At 40.2% G+C, this 19,844-nt stretch overlaps 1 protein-coding gene across 13 annotated transcripts in view; it reads left to right on the forward strand.

Moving 5' to 3' along the window:
• LOC113538092 (calmodulin-binding transcription activator 1-like) overlaps positions 1-14,688 on the forward strand; it is a 226,555-nt gene extending 211,867 nt beyond the window's left edge. For 4 of the 13 annotated variants that reach the window (XM_053227050.1, XM_053227048.1, XM_053227049.1 and 1 more), the window contains 11 exons: positions 4,522-4,709; positions 5,249-5,457; positions 5,536-5,614; positions 5,696-6,014; positions 6,140-6,567; positions 7,371-7,525; positions 7,616-7,862; positions 8,404-8,607; positions 8,712-8,914; positions 10,304-10,378; positions 12,729-14,688. In XM_053227050.1, coding sequence (XP_053083025.1) covers positions 4,522-4,709; positions 5,249-5,457; positions 5,536-5,614; positions 5,696-6,014; positions 6,140-6,567; positions 7,371-7,525; positions 7,616-7,862; positions 8,404-8,607; positions 8,712-8,914; positions 10,304-10,378; positions 12,729-12,792 — 2,171 coding nt within the window. In that variant the 3' untranslated portion in view covers positions 12,793-14,688. Of the gene's footprint in view, positions 1-4,521; positions 4,710-5,248; positions 5,458-5,535; positions 5,615-5,695; positions 6,015-6,139; positions 6,568-7,370; positions 7,526-7,615; positions 7,863-8,403; positions 8,608-8,711; positions 8,915-10,303; positions 10,379-10,721; positions 10,753-12,728 lie in introns of all 13 variants that reach the window. The other 9 variants (XM_034314130.2, XM_034314137.2, XM_034314135.2 and 6 more) reach the window with 7 other exon arrangements.
• The last annotated feature ends 5,156 nt before the right edge of the window (positions 14,689-19,844 follow it).

A 19,844-nucleotide genomic window follows, 5' to 3' on the forward strand; every position in this document is an offset into this window, starting at 1 on the left:
AGTGTTGTACATTCCTCCCAACTCAACAAGAAAGACTGTGAGGTTGTTGGTTTTTTTAGGGTTTTTTGTTGTTGTTGTTGTTGTTGTTGTTGCTGTTAGTCAGGGATGTGAGTGAATCCTGTGCTACTAGCTGCCATTTAGCTTCCAAAATCCAGGCTGCACATCAAGCGAATACGAAATTCCACTAAATGTCATTATCACGACACACACACACACACACACACACACACACAGCGTGTTCGCACATGAACCCGATAACCCGAGTGTTGCGTGCGGCGTGGACGCGTGAGAAAGCCCTCTCCTCTCCCCGCATTGTCATAATGCAGTGGGGAAAACGCGTTTATCCGCAGCGCTGCAGCTGCACAAGCACAGGCACAAGCCAGACGAGGGGGCAGGGGTGCACAAACTACTGCCCACTGACCCCCAACACACACCACACAACACACTACACACCCCCCAGCACGGCACACAGCACGCGCGCGGCACAGGAGCCTGGTTTTTAAACGCGCTTTGTGGTGCGGTTTAACCGGAGCGATGGCGCGACTCCGACAAAAGCGCAGCGCCTCATTTAGCGCCATCATGTGGAGCTGAGGTAGTGGACATGCTCCGATTTCGATTTCAGTTAAAGATCTACAGCAGTGTAATGAGACGAGATGAGATAAGATGACATGAGAGCAGCGCAGCAGTGTGGCAAGGAGCATCAGCTTTTGTCGGGGTTTTTATTATTATTATTATTATTATTATTATTATTAAATAGCGTGACTCTTTTACAAGCCGTGTACACGTGTACCGAATTAATAGTGATGCATCTGATGCACCTCCATCTCTTAATGTATTTTATAATCCAAATAAACAGAGTAAGAGTTCATTAAACACTGAAAAGACCGCTTTTAGCTTCGCGCTTTTTGCGTTTAAGCGCCAAGCGGATGGATGGAGGAGGAGGAGGAGGATGGAGGAGGAGAAGGAGGAGGAGGGTCTTTATCTTCCTCTCCACTCCCCTCACTTCCACTTTGTTCTATTGTTGTTGGGTCTGTTGGTGAGCTGCTCTGTGTCAAAGCGCAGGAGAGAAGCATCTGTGAGTGACAGGAAGCAGCACCAAGCGTTCCGGTTAGTACAGGATTATTATTCTTTCTATTCATTTTAATAATGCAAATATATTTGTGGTGTGTGTGTGTATTTATATTTTATTGCTATGTGGAGCGCAGTAAAGTTTGACAGCACTGCGTTCAGCCTCAGAGTGATAAAGCATGTTGTTATTTAACTGCTCATTGATTCCATGTAGGTTTGCATTTAGAAGCTCTTGCTCTTTCACTCCCTATAGTACCTCAGGTTGTAGTGATGTGTGTTATTCTTCCACATGTGAGTAATGCAGCCTGCTATACAAGGCACAAATACAAATACGTGGCTGTACAGGGATCTGTGTAAATATAACCTACCTGTTAGTATAAGTTGAATTCTTCCACAAGTTGGTTCAAAATATGGAGGTCAGTCAGGGTTTTTTTCTGCCATTGATCCTCAGGTGGACGTGCATCTCATAATTCTCAAAGCGTTATAAATGCCAATCACAGCACTCAGCATACAAATTGTTTAGCAGTTCCTGGGTGATATATTTCTGGATGTGGCTCAGATCAGTTTTCAGACAGTGGAAATATACAGGAAGGAGCCTGAACTATCAGCGGGCTAGCTTTTAGGCCAAAAGTGTTTTATAACCACTCATCATCACTGATTTAAATAAAGATCATTCACTTGTTGAGCTGTAACTGTCAACAAGTCAGAGTAAAACCTGTATAAAATAATTCATCTCTTTCTGAGAAGTTGGACCTGGGTTGCTCTAATCCAGTCTTGCTGTGAAAGTTCAAAGTTCCCCGTTCCACACTGATGAGATTTCCTGCTTGGATTTGTTATTAAAGCTTCAGTCTGGCCTCTCATGTTAGAGCGGCTCTGTACTTGAACTTATCTGTCAAACTGTCTCATTTCACAGACAACAGTAAACTGAGACAGCATGCTTGTCAAGGAACGAGCTTCCACTTTTATCTCTACACTAAAAGATGCTGGGTGATCCTGGAGCAGTAGGAAACAAACAATGTGTTCCACCTTTCTCCTTAAAAAAACAGACATCTTATTTTATATTAACAGAGAAACATCTTTCTTATAAATGATGCACTGTGAAGTGAGTGTTTCTGGAAACTGGAGTGCATTCTACAATTTACTTTGACTGAATCTGAATTCTGATACATTACTTTTGTATCTGAAATGAAATTTGTCTCCACAAGGTCCCCATGATAAACAGCATCATTACAAAACAAAGAGCACAGTGCCTGGGGAAGACAAAGCAGGAGGAAAAAAGAAATCATATTACTCTGGTTTCAGCTGTCCAGGCTTGTGTTTCTCTACGTTCACACTCAAAAATATAACTTGTCTAGGTGTTGTACATACAATCCTTTGTGTTCTGTTCCCAAAGAATCATTTTTTTTGTAGAGAAGAACAGCCTGGAAGAAAGGCATTGTTGTGCAGCCTTGTGTCCTACATGCAGTATTTTGTCTGGAGGATGAACTCAGTGACTTAACACACATAATCAGTGCTGGGATTGTGATTGCAGAGGTAATGGTATTACCCTAAATCCATTTCACCTCCCACTGTATCTAAGACCACAAGCACCTGTCCGGGGCTGTAATTCCACCAGCGTCCACAGCATTAGGACCTGTTATCCCAGCTGAACTAAATCCCCCTGAGACACAATCACTGTGCATTACAACTCCAAGTCAGATCCCCAGAACATACAATCATGACAATCTACAAACCCAATCCTGTTAACTGTTCATTTATTTATTTATTTATTTATTCAATTTTTTATACACGTTTTGTGGACAGTTCTGAATGTAACATTATTTCAGATTTCTAAGTCCTTTCTATGTCCTTTTTATTTTTTTTACCTTTTCCTCTGATCTGATAGTGCTGGAGTGAATAAACTCACGTGCTAGACGTGGTATCCATGACTCATCTGTGGATTAAATCAGTAATCAAACAGCCGGCTGCATTTCCTCAACACAAGCAGAGCCCGAGTGCTGAGCAGCAACAAGTGTGCGAGTGCCTCAGTAGAGTTTAGGACGAAGAAATGGTGCAAGATCCCCCACTTTAGAGCATGATGCAACATCGTGATGAAACAGAGAAACTGGGCTCTGCAGCAGGGTATATTAGAGTGAAATACACAGAGAGCCTGGCAACAGCGGCTTTAGCGTCTCCATCACAAGGTGGACTAATGCAAGGCACATGAGATCCGACTGACCAGTTGGACGGCACGGGCCGGTGGACTTCCTGCTCTGATCGCTGATGCAACAAACCGATAAAGAGGGTAACGCCGTGAACTTGCTGTTCTATTTTTTTTTTTCAGTATTTTTAGGTGTACTTTTATTTGAGTTGTATGATGTATTTGTTTGCATTAGATTACCACTGAATGGGAATGTGTCTGATTAAGATATTTAGATATCTAAATAGTGTCACGTGCACTCAGTCTTAACAATTCTAGTGTTCTTTTTGTTTTTTTTAAAGAATGCATAAACAATGCTGAAAAGACAAAATGCAATGTAACTGAAACAATAAGGTCAATTATTAAGGGCAGTTTATAAAAATTACTTTAATCAGGAATAACAAAAAATGTTAATTCTTTTCTTGACAATTAAGCACTGATTACTTAACCTGCACTTTTACACAGCAGTGTTACACTGTGTGTTTAAACTGGTTCTGATAATAATATTTTTACAGCATAGAGTACAGTTTGTAGTTCGTCTTTACTGAAGCGCTGCCCTTCACCGATTTGAGCCGTGCCACAAAGCTCACGGCATTTAGTAGCCCGGTTTCTCTGTTTCTGCCCTCGTCTGATTCGCTGTCTCCAGGCTGTGGGAGGTGTCGTAAGAGGGAAGGGCTGAGCGTTGATTATATCGAGGCATTGTTGTAGTGTCATTTGGTCCCTCCTCTCCCCCATCTCCTCCTCCAACCTGTTTTTGGCGTACGTGCACCGCATTCTGAGTCACTCAGAGTGGACAGAGAGAGAGAGAGAGAGAGAGGGAGGGAGGCAGAAGGGAGGGAGAGGGAACGAACAGCAGGTGGAGATGACATCATCTGCACTGCACCAACACTGCAGCACTGTTCGAACAAAGGCACGCTGTAGCCGCTACACAGCTAACACAGAGCTGCTCTCTTCGCCTGTTGATAGGATGGAAATGTGCAGAACATACACACACGTGTACAGACTGTTGTAACTGTCTTGTGTTTCCTTCGCTTTTCCCAGCCATTAAACAAAGCTTGTATCCACGTTACGCCTCCATTTCAGTCTTCAGATAAAGTTTAAAAATGTCTCTAAATAAATATTTATCAAGCTCAAAGCCTCCTTTTTTTCCTACTGTGACTGCAATAGGAATGCATCCACGGTTAAGTCAGGAGAACCCATATCGATGGATCACACAGACGCTCTCTTTAACACAGCGTGAGCACTAATCGACTCCTCTCCTGTCCATTCCACAGACAACCAATTCAGAATGTCGATCCTGGAGCGCCTGGAGCAGATGGAGCGCAGAATGGCCGAGATGTCCGGCCAGCAGCAGCAGCAAGGCAGTGGTGGAACATCTGAAAGTGGAGTAACAGGGGGAGGAGGTGGAGGAGGTGGAGGAGGAGGAGGAGGAGAAGGAAGAGGCAATGCCGACCAGACACAGGTGTGTATCATCGCCCTGTACTCAATTATTCATTAATTTATTTCCTGGATTTATACCACAGCACTGTTGAATTCTCAATTCTGGTTGGTCAGAAGGTGTCAATTCATTTTCTGTTATCACATTTATTATTCTAAACCACAGACTCACTGAAATATGTTATTGTTTCTGTAGTAATCTCTCACAAAATTGGATTAAAAATGTGTGTAATCTTTGATATGGTGAAGTTTTCTGTAGCTTCATTTGTTTTTAACACTTAGGAAAGTTTTTATTACAGAGGAGTTTACACTTTGCAGTTTCTCGATAACATGACAAGCTGCTGTCTTATTAACTTTAACATTAATTGTAACTATAAATGATTAAAAAGTATGACATGCTACTATTATTATTTAATAATTATAAAAGGGACCGTAAGAGGAAGAGTCACTCTGCTTCATCACACTATCCCATCATTGATTGTTTTCCTATAACAGCATGTTGTGATTATGTAGTAATACAGTCAGATTATACAGTAATGTACGTCGGATGCGATGTCCCCTCAGCAATCCCCGGGTCAGAGTCAGAGCCAGGGACAAGCTGGAAGCTCCTTTGAGAGTCGTGTGGTGGTGGTGTGTGAGAAGATGATGAACCGCGCCTGCTGGGCAAAATCCAAGCACTTAATCCACTCCAAAACTTTCCGGGGTATGACCCTGCTCCACCTGGCAGCTGCCCAGGGTTACGCCAACCTGATCCAGACCCTCATCAAGTGGCGGTGAGTGCATATTTTAATATCACACGTGAAATATTGGAAATAATGCATGGTGCTAATTTTTAGGATATTTTTCCACAGCACTAAGCATGCAGACAGCATTGACCTGGAGTTAGAGGTGGATCCTTTGAATGTCGACCACTTCTCCTGCACCCCATTGGTGAGTTTTTGGTGACTAAGTGGTGAAATGTTTTTTTTTAAGTAAATGCTTTCTTACATATCTTGACTTTTTTTTCTCTAGATGTGGGCTTGTGCTTTGGGTCACACGGAGGCAGCAGTGGTTTTGTATAAGTGGGATCGGCGTGCCCTGGCTATCCCCGATTCTCTCGGACGCTTGCCATTGGCCACAGCCCGATCCCGGGGCCACACCAAGCTGGCGGAGTTTCTGGAAAATCTTCAGAGGGAAGAACAGCAGCAGCAGACGTCCGCTGCCAGCATGTCTTTCTCCTCATCTGCGGAAAGCTCCACCACAGAGGGCTGGATGAATGTTTGGGGAAGTGAGGCTGCTTCTGGAATAAGAGGGAGCAACATCGCTAGCTCTGTGCCAAGCTCAAACCAAGGTGACCAGTGATGCTAAACCAACTGATAAATCTAAAATGTGCATTCATTAAGAATACTTATACTGTACAGGCAAATAATAACTGAATTTAAAGTATGATTCCACTGTTGTTTTACATCTCTGCAGATTTGAGGAGACCCAGGTCTGAATCTTCCAGTTTCTACAACAGTGAAAGCCAAGGCGATGCCCCATTAACCAAGAAACACAAACCCAATCCTGAGATCCACCAAGCAAGGCCAAGCAAGCCTGGTTCTACCCCTCTCGGTTTAGGAGAGCAAGTCCACAAGGCTAAAACATGCCCTGCTAAAGCAGCCAGAGCAGGTACGGTGGACAAAGAGTCAGGAAAAGGAGACAAGGCTCAGACAAAGCTGGGCTCAGCTTGCGGAGGTGGGCGATGGAGTGGCAGACAGACCGCAGGTCGCAGAGGGCCAATTGGAGGACTTGCTAAAGAAAGGTTGGCAAACAGGCTGAGGTTACGAGAAGCATCCGGTACAGGATCAGTCTCTGAGCTTCTGGTGGGCCAAGAGGATCTGGAGAACACAGGAGACCTACAGGTGTGGAAATGCACATCGCTATCAAAACCAGTTTATTAGTTAATATATTTCACTTGACTGCAGCATAAATGAAAAGCCTTGATCACACCTCATCTATTTTAGTCAGGAGCAGTTCTAACAGTCATGCAGCTACAAATTACAGGTTTATATTAATGCGCTCATTCTAATACATTATTGTTTCTATAGTAGCAGCGCATTCACAGGAACTTACACGGTGGACACTTAACATAAACAGATTAAAAACATGCATAATCATTGATATGGTGAAGCTTTCTCTAAGGAGATGCTTATTTAACCTATATGGAAAGAGTCTCCAGTGTCACACTTTGTAACAATCAGAGGTAAAGCTGAAACTTTCTTCAGGACAGGAGTTTACGCTTTGTGGTTTTTTGGGGTTTTTTTTTGAGAGAGAGAAAAAAGAGAGGCTTTTGAGGGAACAATTATTTGTAGGTACTATAATATAAGTGACAACAGGAATTAACTTGTTTCACGGACATCAAACAACATTAATAGTCACTATAAATGAATAAAAAGTATGACATTCTTTAATTAATAAAAATTTGTGATCATTTGCAAATTGCTGTTGTTTAGAGGAATAAAACCCTTCAGGGAATGTTGTTATAGGAGCGTCAGTGTGGTAACAGTAACTCTATGCTTCATCACACCACCTCATCATTGATTATTTTCCTGTAGCTACATGACACAAAGTGCTTTATTCCTTAGATGTCATATTCCTAATACGTTACGAACAGATCTGAGAAAATGATTTTAAGAATTAACGACTAAATTCCTTGATGTTTCAGTTGAATATGATGACTTTGGCCGAGCATATCATTGAAGCAACGCCTGATCGCATCAAGAGTGAAAACTTCGTTGCCACAGAGTCAGCACCCCTGGATAGTGTTGAGGTCAACAGCACTATGAGTTGGTTAGCTACTTACCTTGGAGATGCAGAAAGGTAATACGCTCATACTGTGACTATACCGTAAATGATGCGTTATATGTCACGTGTTGTCATTTTAAATTTAAGCAAAATTTCTTTTTCCAGGTTCTTATACAGCAAACCGCTGGTGTGCGCCACAGGATTGGGCGGTGGCCACGCTGGCAGCCACCCGGAATCTGAAGGCCCTTTCGGAAAACTTGGACTTCCATCTCCAGCAGACTGGAGTGCATTTCTTAACATCTCTCACAGCAAAAAGGAGCGGGATCTAACCCAGCTGGCCCTGTCCGACCACGAGCAGAGAGAGCTGTACGAGGCAGCGCGCCAAGTCCAGAGCACCTTCCGCAAGTATAAGGTAGGGCCCATCCGGATCCAGGGACATCTCTGTATCACTGCTCATGTAGGCTGTCATGGTGTTCCCCCTATTTTGGTGTTCATTGTGGCCTGGTTTCAGTCATTGTGCTGTATCGTGTGGTGTTGTCAGGTAAACCCGAGATATAAACCAGATCTCTCAGGTTTTTGGGGTTTAAAGGTGACCAGATGGTTTGTGTTTGGATTTGTGCTTAAGAGGCATTGCAGTTAAGCATGAGGAGTCTTGCTCGAGCTAAGCATGGCCTGGCTACAGGAAATGACTGCACTGCTCTCTATATATACAGTTTGTGTTATGTGTGTCCCATTCCCAAGTTTATAACATACTGATCTTACATCTCCAGAGGATGTCACAGAGTTTCAGGTACTTTGACAATCAAAGTGGACTTCCTGGCCAGCCGAAAAAGTGGAATCTAATGCCATCTCCGTGGTCATGCACTCGCAGGCCCACTGTGAATACTAACCTGTCCCCTCTCCTGTCCTCTCTTCCTCTCTTTGCCTCTTCCCTTATTCCCTCCCTCCTGCAGGGGCGTCCACTAAGAGAACAGCAGGAACTGGCAGCTGCTGTTATTCAGCGCTGTTATAAAAAGTACAAACAGGTAAGCTCACAACCTAGGAGATGTTATCCTGTATACTGCTTTACTCTAGTCAGTAGTCGATATGACTATTTGTTTGGTATACTTTCATCTCCTTCCTCTTTCTTCCACAAGCTGACATGGATAGCCTTGAAGGTAACATGGCCATTTTTCCTAGGACATACATGTGATTGGAGAAATGGTGCGATGCAAAAAATTGGTACGTCTGGACGTTTACACTCTTGTTTTTCCTTCGGCAGTATGCACTTTATAAGAAGATGACGCTGGCCGCCATCCTAATACAGAGTAAATTCCGCAGCTACTATGAGCAGAAGAAGTTCCAGCAAAGTCGTCGGGCAGCCATGCTAATCCAGCAATACTATCGCAGCTACAAGGAGCTGGGCCGACCCAACTCGCACTCTCACGCCGCTGCAGCTGCAGCCCTAGTGCAGCACAAACTCAGGTAGGAACATGCCAGCAATCACAACCAGAAAGCACTCTGTTGAAGGGGCTCCCATGTGGCACAACAGAAATGCTTTCGCCCTGTCATCCAGAGATCGTGAGTCGACTCCCTGTGAGCTCATGTATGCGGAAGGGTGTAGATAGTGCTTTCCTCTGAGTGTGTCGCGTTGCCCTGTGATGCAGCGTGAGCAGTTTGAAAAGATACAGTTGACTGGCTTCACGTCTCGCACAGGAAGCATGATAGGGGAGAGCTGACTGGTGGGTGGGAACTAGGGAGAAAATAAAAAAAAGAAGAAAAAAACAAAAAAAGAAAAAAGAAAGTACTATGTGCCAAGGTGTTAAAAAGAAGTTCAGTTCCCATTCAGTCCCACTAATCTGAAAATTTTGAAATCTCCAGTGTTTTACAACAAAAATTTAAATCGATTATCCAAGGACAGTGGTGGCTCAACGGTTAATTCTCTGGGTTACTGATCAGAAGGTTGGGGGTTTAAGCCCCAGCATCGCCAAGCTGCCATTGTTGGGCCCTTGAGCAAGGCCCTTAACCCTCTCTGCTCCAGGGGGGCCGTATCATGGCTGACCCTGTGCTCTGACCCCAGCTTCCTAACAAGCTGGGATATGCCAAGAAAGAATTTCACTGTACTGTACTGTAATGTATATGTGACAAATAAAGGCTTCTTCTTAAACATAAATTGTTCAAAAAGTTACAATAATAATACAAATTAATCTATTAATATATTATTAAGCATTTTGTTTTTTAAAAACCCTTTTCATCTTTTGAGTGTTGGAGGCTGTAGTGCATATACATCGCTAGTCAGATGTTTCTGAACTGAACTCTGTATCTAAACTAACCGAGTGATAAATTAAGTGACTAGAAGAAGGTTTGTTGTTAAACATTCAGTAAATTGATATATGTTTGAAATTATTTTATTTAAAAAAATTCATAAATAATCAGAAAAGCTTAAAATCTTAATGATAATACTAATAATGATTAAAATGTAATTATACCACAGCGCTGCTGAATTCTATATTCTGATTGGTCAGAAGGTGTGGATTAATGTTCTATATGAGACATATAAAAATGGATAAAAAAATATGACGTGTCATTCTTTGGTAAACAAAACATTATAGTTGTTGGCAGTTTGCTTCAGGGCATGATTTTATTAGAAAATAATCATTGTCGATTCATTTTATGTAACAGCACGCCTTGTCGTGATTCAGAAGAAACTTGTGACTAGCAGTGATTATATTATATCGTGATTATATTACATGACTGAATCCACTATTACTTCTCTGTTGTTTCTTAAAGGTGTTTACATAAAAAAAAATTTGAACGGGAGAACGTTTTAACATGCTATTCATAATTAAGTGACCCATTAACACTCTGTTTCAGAAGTGGTCTGCTCACCAAGAGGCAGGACCAGGCCGCCAGGAAAATCATGCGATTTCTACTCCGATGTCGCCATAGGTATGTCACAGCACTGATTAGTCTCCTAAAAATTCAAAACAAAGCCACTCTCTTTTTGCATAGTTAATTTTAGTCTTAATCTTCAACTCCATTTGATGTTACATAAAGAATTTACTTACACAAATGAAAATTTAGCAAAGAATTAAAAAAAAAACCTAGTTGTCGTTATTTCTGAGCAACTGATGCTCCTAATTATCAGGATTAAACAGCAGACAGGAAATGTTAATTCACTAATGGATCACCTTGCACCCCGTTTTATGGCCCCTCTTCTCCCCCCCAAACCCCACCTGACCCTCAGTATGTGCTAATAGCTATGTGGTGTTGTTTTGCTGTTTACGCAAAGCCCCTTGATGGACCATAGACTGTTCAAACGGGTGAGTGCAGCCTCGGCAAATCAGCCTGTCCCCCTCTGACGTCCTGTTTTATCCAACCCTCTCTCCTCCTATATCATGCTCTTTGTTTTCCTAAATTCTTAATCTGTCTCAACTCTTCCTGTCCTGTTTTCAGTTTCTCTCTCTCTCTCTCTCTCTCTCTCTCTCTCTTTCGCTTTATGCCTGCTTGCATGATGGCCAAATTGGAGCCTCCGTGGATTTGAGCCTCTGAATGAGAGAGAGGGGATGATCGTTATAACAAACGATCAAATGACAGATATTTACAGCAAACGCTAACCAAATCCCCCGTCACTCAATTCATTTCTCCTCCATCTCTCTTGTCATGAGGATGCTTTCTGAGAGCACTATGGACTGATGGACTGCTGGATAGTGTGGATGGCATTGCATGCTGGCCAGAGGAGGCCTTGCTTCTTACGGGGCATGCTGTAAATTACATCACTTCCTTTAAGGAAGGGTTTAGCTCTTGAATGCCTGGCTGCCTGTTTCTTATACTCTACTTGCCATGGGTTTTAATTAAAAAAAAAACCCTTCATTGAGGGGTCGGGGCTGCGAACTTCAGCAGTTTTATGATTCTAAGTGTGTTTGATACAACAGAATGTTTGCAGTAATACAGAGATGACGTTATTTATGCTGTTTATTAACATTTTGTCTTCTTAACTCTCTTGTTATCATATAAATTGTGTGACATGATGTATTGTGCATGTGTAGAATAAGTTACTAACCACATTAGCAGTGAAATTTTTCTTTTAGCTGTCAAGTCATTATTACTTTTTATTCTGAATTTATTTTGAAAGATTTTGCATGTAGTGTTTTGATAATGTCAAATTGCATTGTATTTTTTAAAAATGTCTAAACTTACTGGGAGAGTCAAGACGGGATGTTATTTAGTCAAAATGATGTGAATGATGAAAGAGTCGTTCGTCTCATGTTGGTTATTTCTGTAGATCAGTAGGAGTGCTGGTTAACTCCAGTCCTGGAGCTTCCAGTAGTGAATGGTATCATGTTTTCCCTGATCTAACACATAGCAAGGGTTCGACATGGTATAAGTACAGGAATGCAACACAACACCATAGCGACCCTGAATCATTTCACTGAAGCTGCTGAGTTATTATTACTCCTGCCTGTTCAAATTAACAGCCTTAGTGTGTGTAGCTTTATAATTAAGGAATAATACACTCTGTGTCATGCTGTTATAGGAAAGTAATCAGTGATGCAAAGTGTTACTGTTACCTCTACAAAATAGATCATGTTGTGAAGTGTTTAATTCCTCTTATACCACAGCAATATGCCAACGATTGCAGCTTTTTATTTATTAAAGAACAACACTTCGTATTCCTTATTCGTCTATAGTCACGTCTATAGTTAATTACAGTTCCTGTTATCACTTACAACATCGCAGCTATAAGTTTCATTCCCTCACTTTCTCTTGAAGTTAATAGACAAAAAAAATGCAGCTTGTCACAGAGAAATTGCAACACATACCATCCTCCATTCTGCAGACTTTCCTGTAGAAGAAAATGTTTTACGAAACAAGTTTACGAAACGCTGACACCGGAGACTCCTTCCATAAATGCTGAATAAAATGTCTCCTCACAGAAAACCTAACCATATCAACAATTTTATTAATCTGTTTATTATTAATCTTAGATTATGTGGAACATCTGCCATACAAATCAATATAAATGAGCTGTTACTATAGAAACAATAAGATACGAAAAATATTAGAATGAGCGCATGTCAGAGCCGCTGTAAGAGGAAATTAATCAAGACCTTCAGACCTATCAGAATCCAGAATTCAGCAGCACTGTGGTATAAAATAACTGCATAATCCGGCTAGGAGCTGAGAGTGACGTGTGTCTCCTTCTGATAAATATTTCAGGGAGAAATGCGCTTAGAAGCATCTGTCTAAAACACAAGCTAACCCTTCATTCCTGTCTTTCATCTTTTCTTTCTTACAGGGCGAGAGAACTGAAAAAGGCCAAGGAACATGAGAGCTCGCCAAAGAGCCCCGTCACAATGTAACGTCCACCTCCAGTCCAGACTGTTTCCCTTTTCCTCTTTCTGTTTTTACACGAAACGAACAATTTACCAAAAGGCGAAAACTATTCAAGAAAAAAAAAAAAAAAACAGAAGCGAGAAGATATTAAGAACATGTGAACATGTGAACATGTGACGGTTACATCATTACTGATTCTGTCGACCCTGGTACTGCCACAGCATTGTGTATTTTTCCTCTCCATTGGGGAATGTGGGGAGTTCTGCGTAAAACAAAGACTATATCTGGGAAATAATGACATCCTCATGCCATTTTTTGCACTCTTCATATTTTTTTTTAAATTGAGGAACGTTTACGGTGGAGCTGAACGCTTTTTTTTCCTGACAGCACTTGTAAGATAAGAAAGATGACGAGATTAAGAAACACATTGCATTAATGTAATCATGCTGGATTCTGCTTATGATTATTACGTTTTTATATTTTGAACGAAAGGGGGAAAAACAACAGATTTGAACAACAAAAAAAGAACAAAAATGACAAAAGCAAACCAAAAAAATGGTCTCATCTCATTGATCATGTGCATGCAGAGTTTTCCGTCAGCTCAATGTATATCAACTCTTTGTTTCTTACTAGTCCGTCCTTTCATCCGGTGAAAAGGGGATGGGCTGCACATGAATGTAGACCGGGGTTAGGTTTTAAAAGAAAAAAAATTCTGGGTTTGAAATATCAGTGTCTTACTTTTTGTGGTTTTGGAGTAAGTCACCATTTGGGACAGAGCCGAATCTCTGTTGGGTAACTGTTTGTGTGCACTGTTTTTTGACTTTCTAAACGAGTCCTTTTCTTAACGTCACCTTTCGCTGGCCTGACTTTGTGAGTCCCGTGTTTGCTGAATTTTAAACCGGAAATAGTGCATGTATTTGAGCCGAGTGCTCCTGCATGCTGACAGAACTGTTTTGTGGGTTTTTTTGTGTTTAATTAACCTCAGCATCGTTTCTCTGTCCTGTCATACAAAATATACACCTTTTTAAATTTTTTTTTTTTTTTGCCTTACCTCATTTACCTCTTCTTTTACGTGCATTCTGCTTCCTATATTTTTAAACTGAATTTATTATTTTTGTTGTATATTTGTCTCATTGTGCCACAGAAACACTATTTTTGCTGTATGTTTGTGTGTGCGTGTGTGTTTGCTGACAAGGTTTCAGCACTTTACTTTGTTGCCGTTTTTTCCAGAAAGTTGTTAAAAGATTTTCGTTTGGAGATTCCCGTAACACTGACGTCTTAAAGACTTTTTAAAGGGTCCCTATAAACAACCTCCATATTTTTGACTAAAGCGTGGTCCCTGTACATAACAAAGACAAGAGGGAAGGTACACGGAGAGCCAGAACCCTTACCACAAGAGGATTGTATTTAATAATATATATTATTTTATTCATAAAAAACATAATAACATGATAAAGAGATAGCAAAAAAATAACAAAAAAATATATTGTATAGTTTTGTTTGAACGCCCGACATGTACGGTTGTATTGTTTGTAAATACTGTAAATATCTGGTGCAAAAGAAGGAGCCATGTGCATGAAACCTTACGATAATGACACAGAGCATAATATAAAGAAAAAAATGTAGTGGTTATGATCTAAACAGATTCATTCAGTTTCAATATAAGAGCCTTTTATTTGAAATGTTCTTATAAAGAGCATTTAGTAAAGCATGACTTTTTTGCAAAATCATGATAAAACATAGAGTTAGTGGAGACCCGAAAAAAAAAATCTTCAGATACGACTTGTTTATAGAGTGACGAGAAGTTTGTATACCCTTATGAATCATCTGGATTTCTGTATCAGTGGCTCCAGAAATGTGACGTGATCATGTGATAATAAAGGGAGTATAAATAAACACACGTGACATTACACATGTCCTTATAGACGTGCCGTGTCTCTTGGTGTAAAGAGTCCAGGGTAGTAATGGAAAAAGTATATGACCTTCTTGGAAGTCTGGGGTTCCATTTCATTCAGGTTTGGGTTTGACCTGTCATGTGATCACACACACACAAACACACACATGCACAGTTCTGGTTGCCTGTTATTAAATGGACAAAAGTCAGTATGGTGGTACTAGAGAAATTTAGGAATTTCTGGAAGGAATCACACCTGCTCCTGAAAGTATTCTGATCAATCCTGCCCATTCGAGTAGGAATTCTGACCATTACCACCCACTTCCATAGGAATTCTGTCCAATACCCCCCACTCCTGAAAGAATCTGGCCAATACCATCCATTCACATATGTATTCTGACCAATATCACTCATTCCCTTAGGAATTCTGACTAATACCACCCAGGCCTGAAGGAATTCTAACCCACGCCCGCACTCTCTCACACTTATTATTTTTGTATGTACCCACCTGCAATAATTTTCTATTCAACTGATTGGTTCTGTTTCCAAAATATAAACAAATTAATTTGGTTAAACCACAGACCCTGACCAGAATAAAGTCCTTAGTGAAGATGAATAATTGAAAGCTCTAAACATGTCATGCACGTGTTGCACAAGCCTCATATTTGGCCACTCGTTAAAAACTCACACATCTTTTTTGTTGGGTCCCATGGGATCGCAGTCCCGATACACACCTCTGTTCAGTTTTCTCCTTAAGAGTGCGCATCCTATAATTAACCCCAGGGGTGAACTAAGCATCTCCAGACTTTCCTTAAAGTCTGCATTCATGAGTTTAATATAAGAAAAAAAATACACAAAACAGGCGTGGTGGTAAAGAAGTATTATCATGTGGAAAACTACTGCGGAATGAAACACATCTCTAGTGTAGTATCTGGTTTAAGGGGGAGGAGGGAGCTCTGGGATCAGTGGTTAAGGCTGTGGGCAGAATGATCAGAAGGGTGTGAGTTCAAATCCCACCCAAGCGAAACACTTACCTTCTTCTGCTCACCTCTTTATCCAGGTCTCTTTGGATGAAAGCCAAAGGAATACATGTAGTAAACACTACCTGGATGGTTTCACAGCACTAATGTTAAGAGGGTTCATGAATACTGAGGATATTGTGTAGCACAATACCAATGTGTGTAACTGATATAAAACTCAAAAGAGTAACTAAAGAGTGGTTTTGATAGAAATATTGTATATTTTAGAACGGTCAAGTCCAAATCCAGACTTCAGTCCCAGTCAGATTCAGTGGTGGAATTAAACGCAGGGTATTTATAAGTCAAACCCACTTACACTAGAGGAAATAGTAACAATAACACCTGGTTGATTATTGATTACACACTATGTAATGGGGTCTATAAACCTTTTCCATTAATGACCTTGACTAGTGCTTTAATTAAGTTACAGCACTGTGAGCCATTTATACAGAAATCTAGATGATTCCAAGCTTTTCCTTTTTTTCTCCCAACAATGGCTAGCAAGATTTTTTCCTTTGCCAATAGTGCCATGAAATCTGTATATCTATTAATGAATTATTCTGCTCAACAGATGATTATAACAGAGGTTAGAATAGAAAAAGGACCTAAATTCATTACATCACCCTCACAGTCGTACAGTAGACAATGCCCAATCCACAACGCTCGGAAGAAGAGATGCCTTGGTCTCACTATAGTTCCGTCTGTTCACTTATCTCATGTCTCAGCATAAATACAGAAATGGACATGAAACTGAAGCTGTTCTGAAAGAAACGAGGAGAAGGTGTATTGAAAGCTGTTGAATATGCAGGATGAATTTGTAAATGGCAGTCTTGAACAGGGAATCTCCCTCTACATTGTTGGAGACAGTAAACGCAGATAATATTTATATTATATTTATATTATAGTAATCAGAGTCACAGATATGTCATGTATGATCTGAGAGGATTAGTATTATCTAAGAGAAGACTCATCAGATTTTTCTGCCATTAAATCAATGCATCATTGACTAAATCTGAGAAGGAAGAGAAAACTGATTAGTTTGAACACCACATCCTTAGACGAGTCAAGAGATTCATCTGATCAAGCCTGCCATGTTTTAGACGTATCTGTTTTACTCATCTCATTATATTCTGTTTTTCTTCGACTGAAGTGTCCATGCTGTGTAATATGGCTCAGTTAGGAAATCATTGTGAATTTGTATGTATTTATTTTACGTCGTATCGGCAAAAAGAAAGCAAGGGCTTTGGATGAAACACTGGATCATCATGGGTGAATCGGACACGAAGACAAATTTAATATCTGAGTATTGGACGTATGAAAAGGGATCATTTTCTGACTCACACCAGCAGCTACACTCAGAACGTATGGTGCTCATTCACAGGTCTTACGGTGTATATCTGTTCTCCTCCCATTTCAGACTTCAAGTGATTACATCAGATGTTACATTTTCATCCTTCTCATCATCACAGAGATTTAATATCAGTATTATCGTAGAAAGTGCCTAAAACGTAACCTTCTGAGAAAACCTTCTGAGATTTCAGGAGTTTATTACTTACAGTGACGGTCAATGTTAACTGATTCCTCTCGGGTTTTTTTTTTTTTTTTTAATTTATTTATTTTTTTGATACGTGTGGATATGCAAGGCTAAAAAACTGGTTTTACTGTTAGAAGAGTTATGACATCCCTTCCTAGCCCTTCCTCCTTAACCTTCTTATCCTCCTTCCTTAAAATGTGGAAATTCCTTAAAAGAAAAGTGTGCCAGCTTTTTTTTCTCCTTCATTTGTTTTTGTCAGGGACGTTGGATCGATTCATTCATACAGCTTTCTTTTAAAAAAAAAATCATTTCATTTTATTTAATATGTTTACAAGAAGCCAGATAATAGAGCATTATCATATACAGAGATATGTGAGACATGAACATGCACGGCGCATTTGCATGAGAAATCAGATTTCAAATGAACTAATAATACACTAAGCATGCCTGTCGTTCATCTCAGTACTCATATAACACAGTAGAGTAGAGAAGAGGAAATGTTGTGTCATGTTCATACACTCGTTTCATATACGTCACATATCACAGTGCATCACACTTCATTCCTATTTGTTGCAAGGCAGGCACAGTTAGAACCACATTCATGTTGTCATTATTATTAATATTACTTTTATTTTATTAGCCTGACTAAAACTATTTCCTATCATCACTATTCCTCATAGTCAAAACGTTCTTCCAAAAGTGAGCATGCAACCTTCAGGATGTCATCACCAAATCTCATAAAACACCATTTTTACCATGGCTGGTCCTAGATTTGGCCTCCAGTCAGCTAATTACGCAGGGTGTTCAATCAGGAAAACACAAAAATGTGCAGTCTAGGACAGAGAAAACACTGAAATTGTGCTCATCCACCAAATCAGTATCCTCCTGTTGTGCTGTGTCTCAAACTACTAACAAGTGTTTGAGATTAGGGAACATTCTGCCTCCCTTTTGTAATTTTACTCAGGGTGCCAAAACTTGGAGGGAGACTACAGATTTAGATTAAATTTAGAATAGGTCAGGGCTTTGGGCCTAAGAGGAAACCATTCCATTAAAACGACACGAAGGCATCGACCACAAATCGCTAAAACACCGGGAAGCAGGGTAGGCCTCATATTACTGCTGAGTTCAAATCATCGAGTAACTGAGGGAGTGTCGCTTAAACATCACTCATTTAACATTTCCAAAAATGGAAAGAATACCTCAACGTTCGTCACGTCAGTGAAAATCTGAACATCGTTACGTAGACATGACATTTTTTTATACTTGATCATTCATTCCATGTTTCTATGTGAGGTGAGAGGATCACACATCTCCATCCTCAAAATGAATTCCACAAAGCCTTGTCCAAGGTAGTTGTGCTTTAGTGCTGAGCTCGTCTGATGTCACACACTTCTCTAAAGGCTCAGATACAGATGGAGGAAGGACGTATAAACATGCGACAGGTTAACGTTTCAAACCTACGAACTGTTCACGTGCTGTAACAGATAAATAACACAGATTTTGCTTGTTCTGTTTTCCTCCCCCTCGGAAATAATCAAAACGTAGAGTAGGCCTATAATGAACCAATCATCACTCTTCTTATTTACAAATTCAGAGCAATAAACAGTTTCGGTTTCTTTAAAGCAGAGTGCTATAGTTTAAAAGAATTTAGAAACATTTAAAAAATAATAATAATTTTTAAAAAAGTAAAGACATGCTTAGTTCACGTCCTCTTATGCAATTAGTGGTACAGAAAGTCAGGCATTCAGTGATCTATGGATATTGGTTTCATATTTCCCGAAACCCTAATGCACGTTTTCATCATTTTCAAATGATCAGAAAAAAAAAATAGGTGAATATAAGCCCAGCTTTCTTACAAGGCGATGGGCAATCAACACTCTGCATGTAAAACTAGTATTAGTCCTCTCTTTTCCCCTCTTTTCTCTTTCTCTCTTTGTTCCCTTCTTTCTTCCCTCATTCCCTGCTTTGTATCCCTCTTCCTCTCTTCCTCCGATGAGTTTTTTCCTCACATTCTGTTTTTTCCTCAGCTGTCTCTCTTTCTGTCCTTCTTGTGAGATTTATTTTTCTGTAATTGTGCATGTAAGAGCATCACTGAATTGTTGGATATGTTTAAAAAAAAAAAATACTCAGCTGCTGAAGCCATGCAAAACATTTTGAATTGCCCTCAAAACATGGAAAATGTTTTCTGAATGCTTTATATAATTTCTGCTGTAAAATAAAATCTGAAAATGAAAAAAGGTACACATTTTGCATGTTATTCCAGCAGTACATGGAGGATGTATACACACACACACACACACACACACACACTCACTCACATAGACACAGCAAACACTAGTCACAAAGCAGTCATTCAGGCAGGCTATGACGTAGAGAACTTTGTTTGAATTATTATTAGAATAACGTGACAGAGTTGGTCCAGATTTATATCCTGAATGCCAGTGAGTGTAAATGTTAAAAAGATCACACATATGCAGTCTTTTTCTACTAAATTTCTGAAAGACCCTGCAGTGAGTTATTTTCCCTCCCAGAACCAGTGATATGAAGAATGATTCAATTTACCATGTCGATTATTTTACACTGTTCGGATTCAACGAAACTGAAATCCAAATCAACTCAGCAGGTGTTAGT

The sequence above is a fragment of the Pangasianodon hypophthalmus genome, chromosome 20 (assembly GCF_027358585.1).
Source record: "Pangasianodon hypophthalmus isolate fPanHyp1 chromosome 20, fPanHyp1.pri, whole genome shotgun sequence".
NCBI lineage: Eukaryota > Metazoa > Chordata > Actinopteri > Siluriformes > Pangasiidae > Pangasianodon > Pangasianodon hypophthalmus.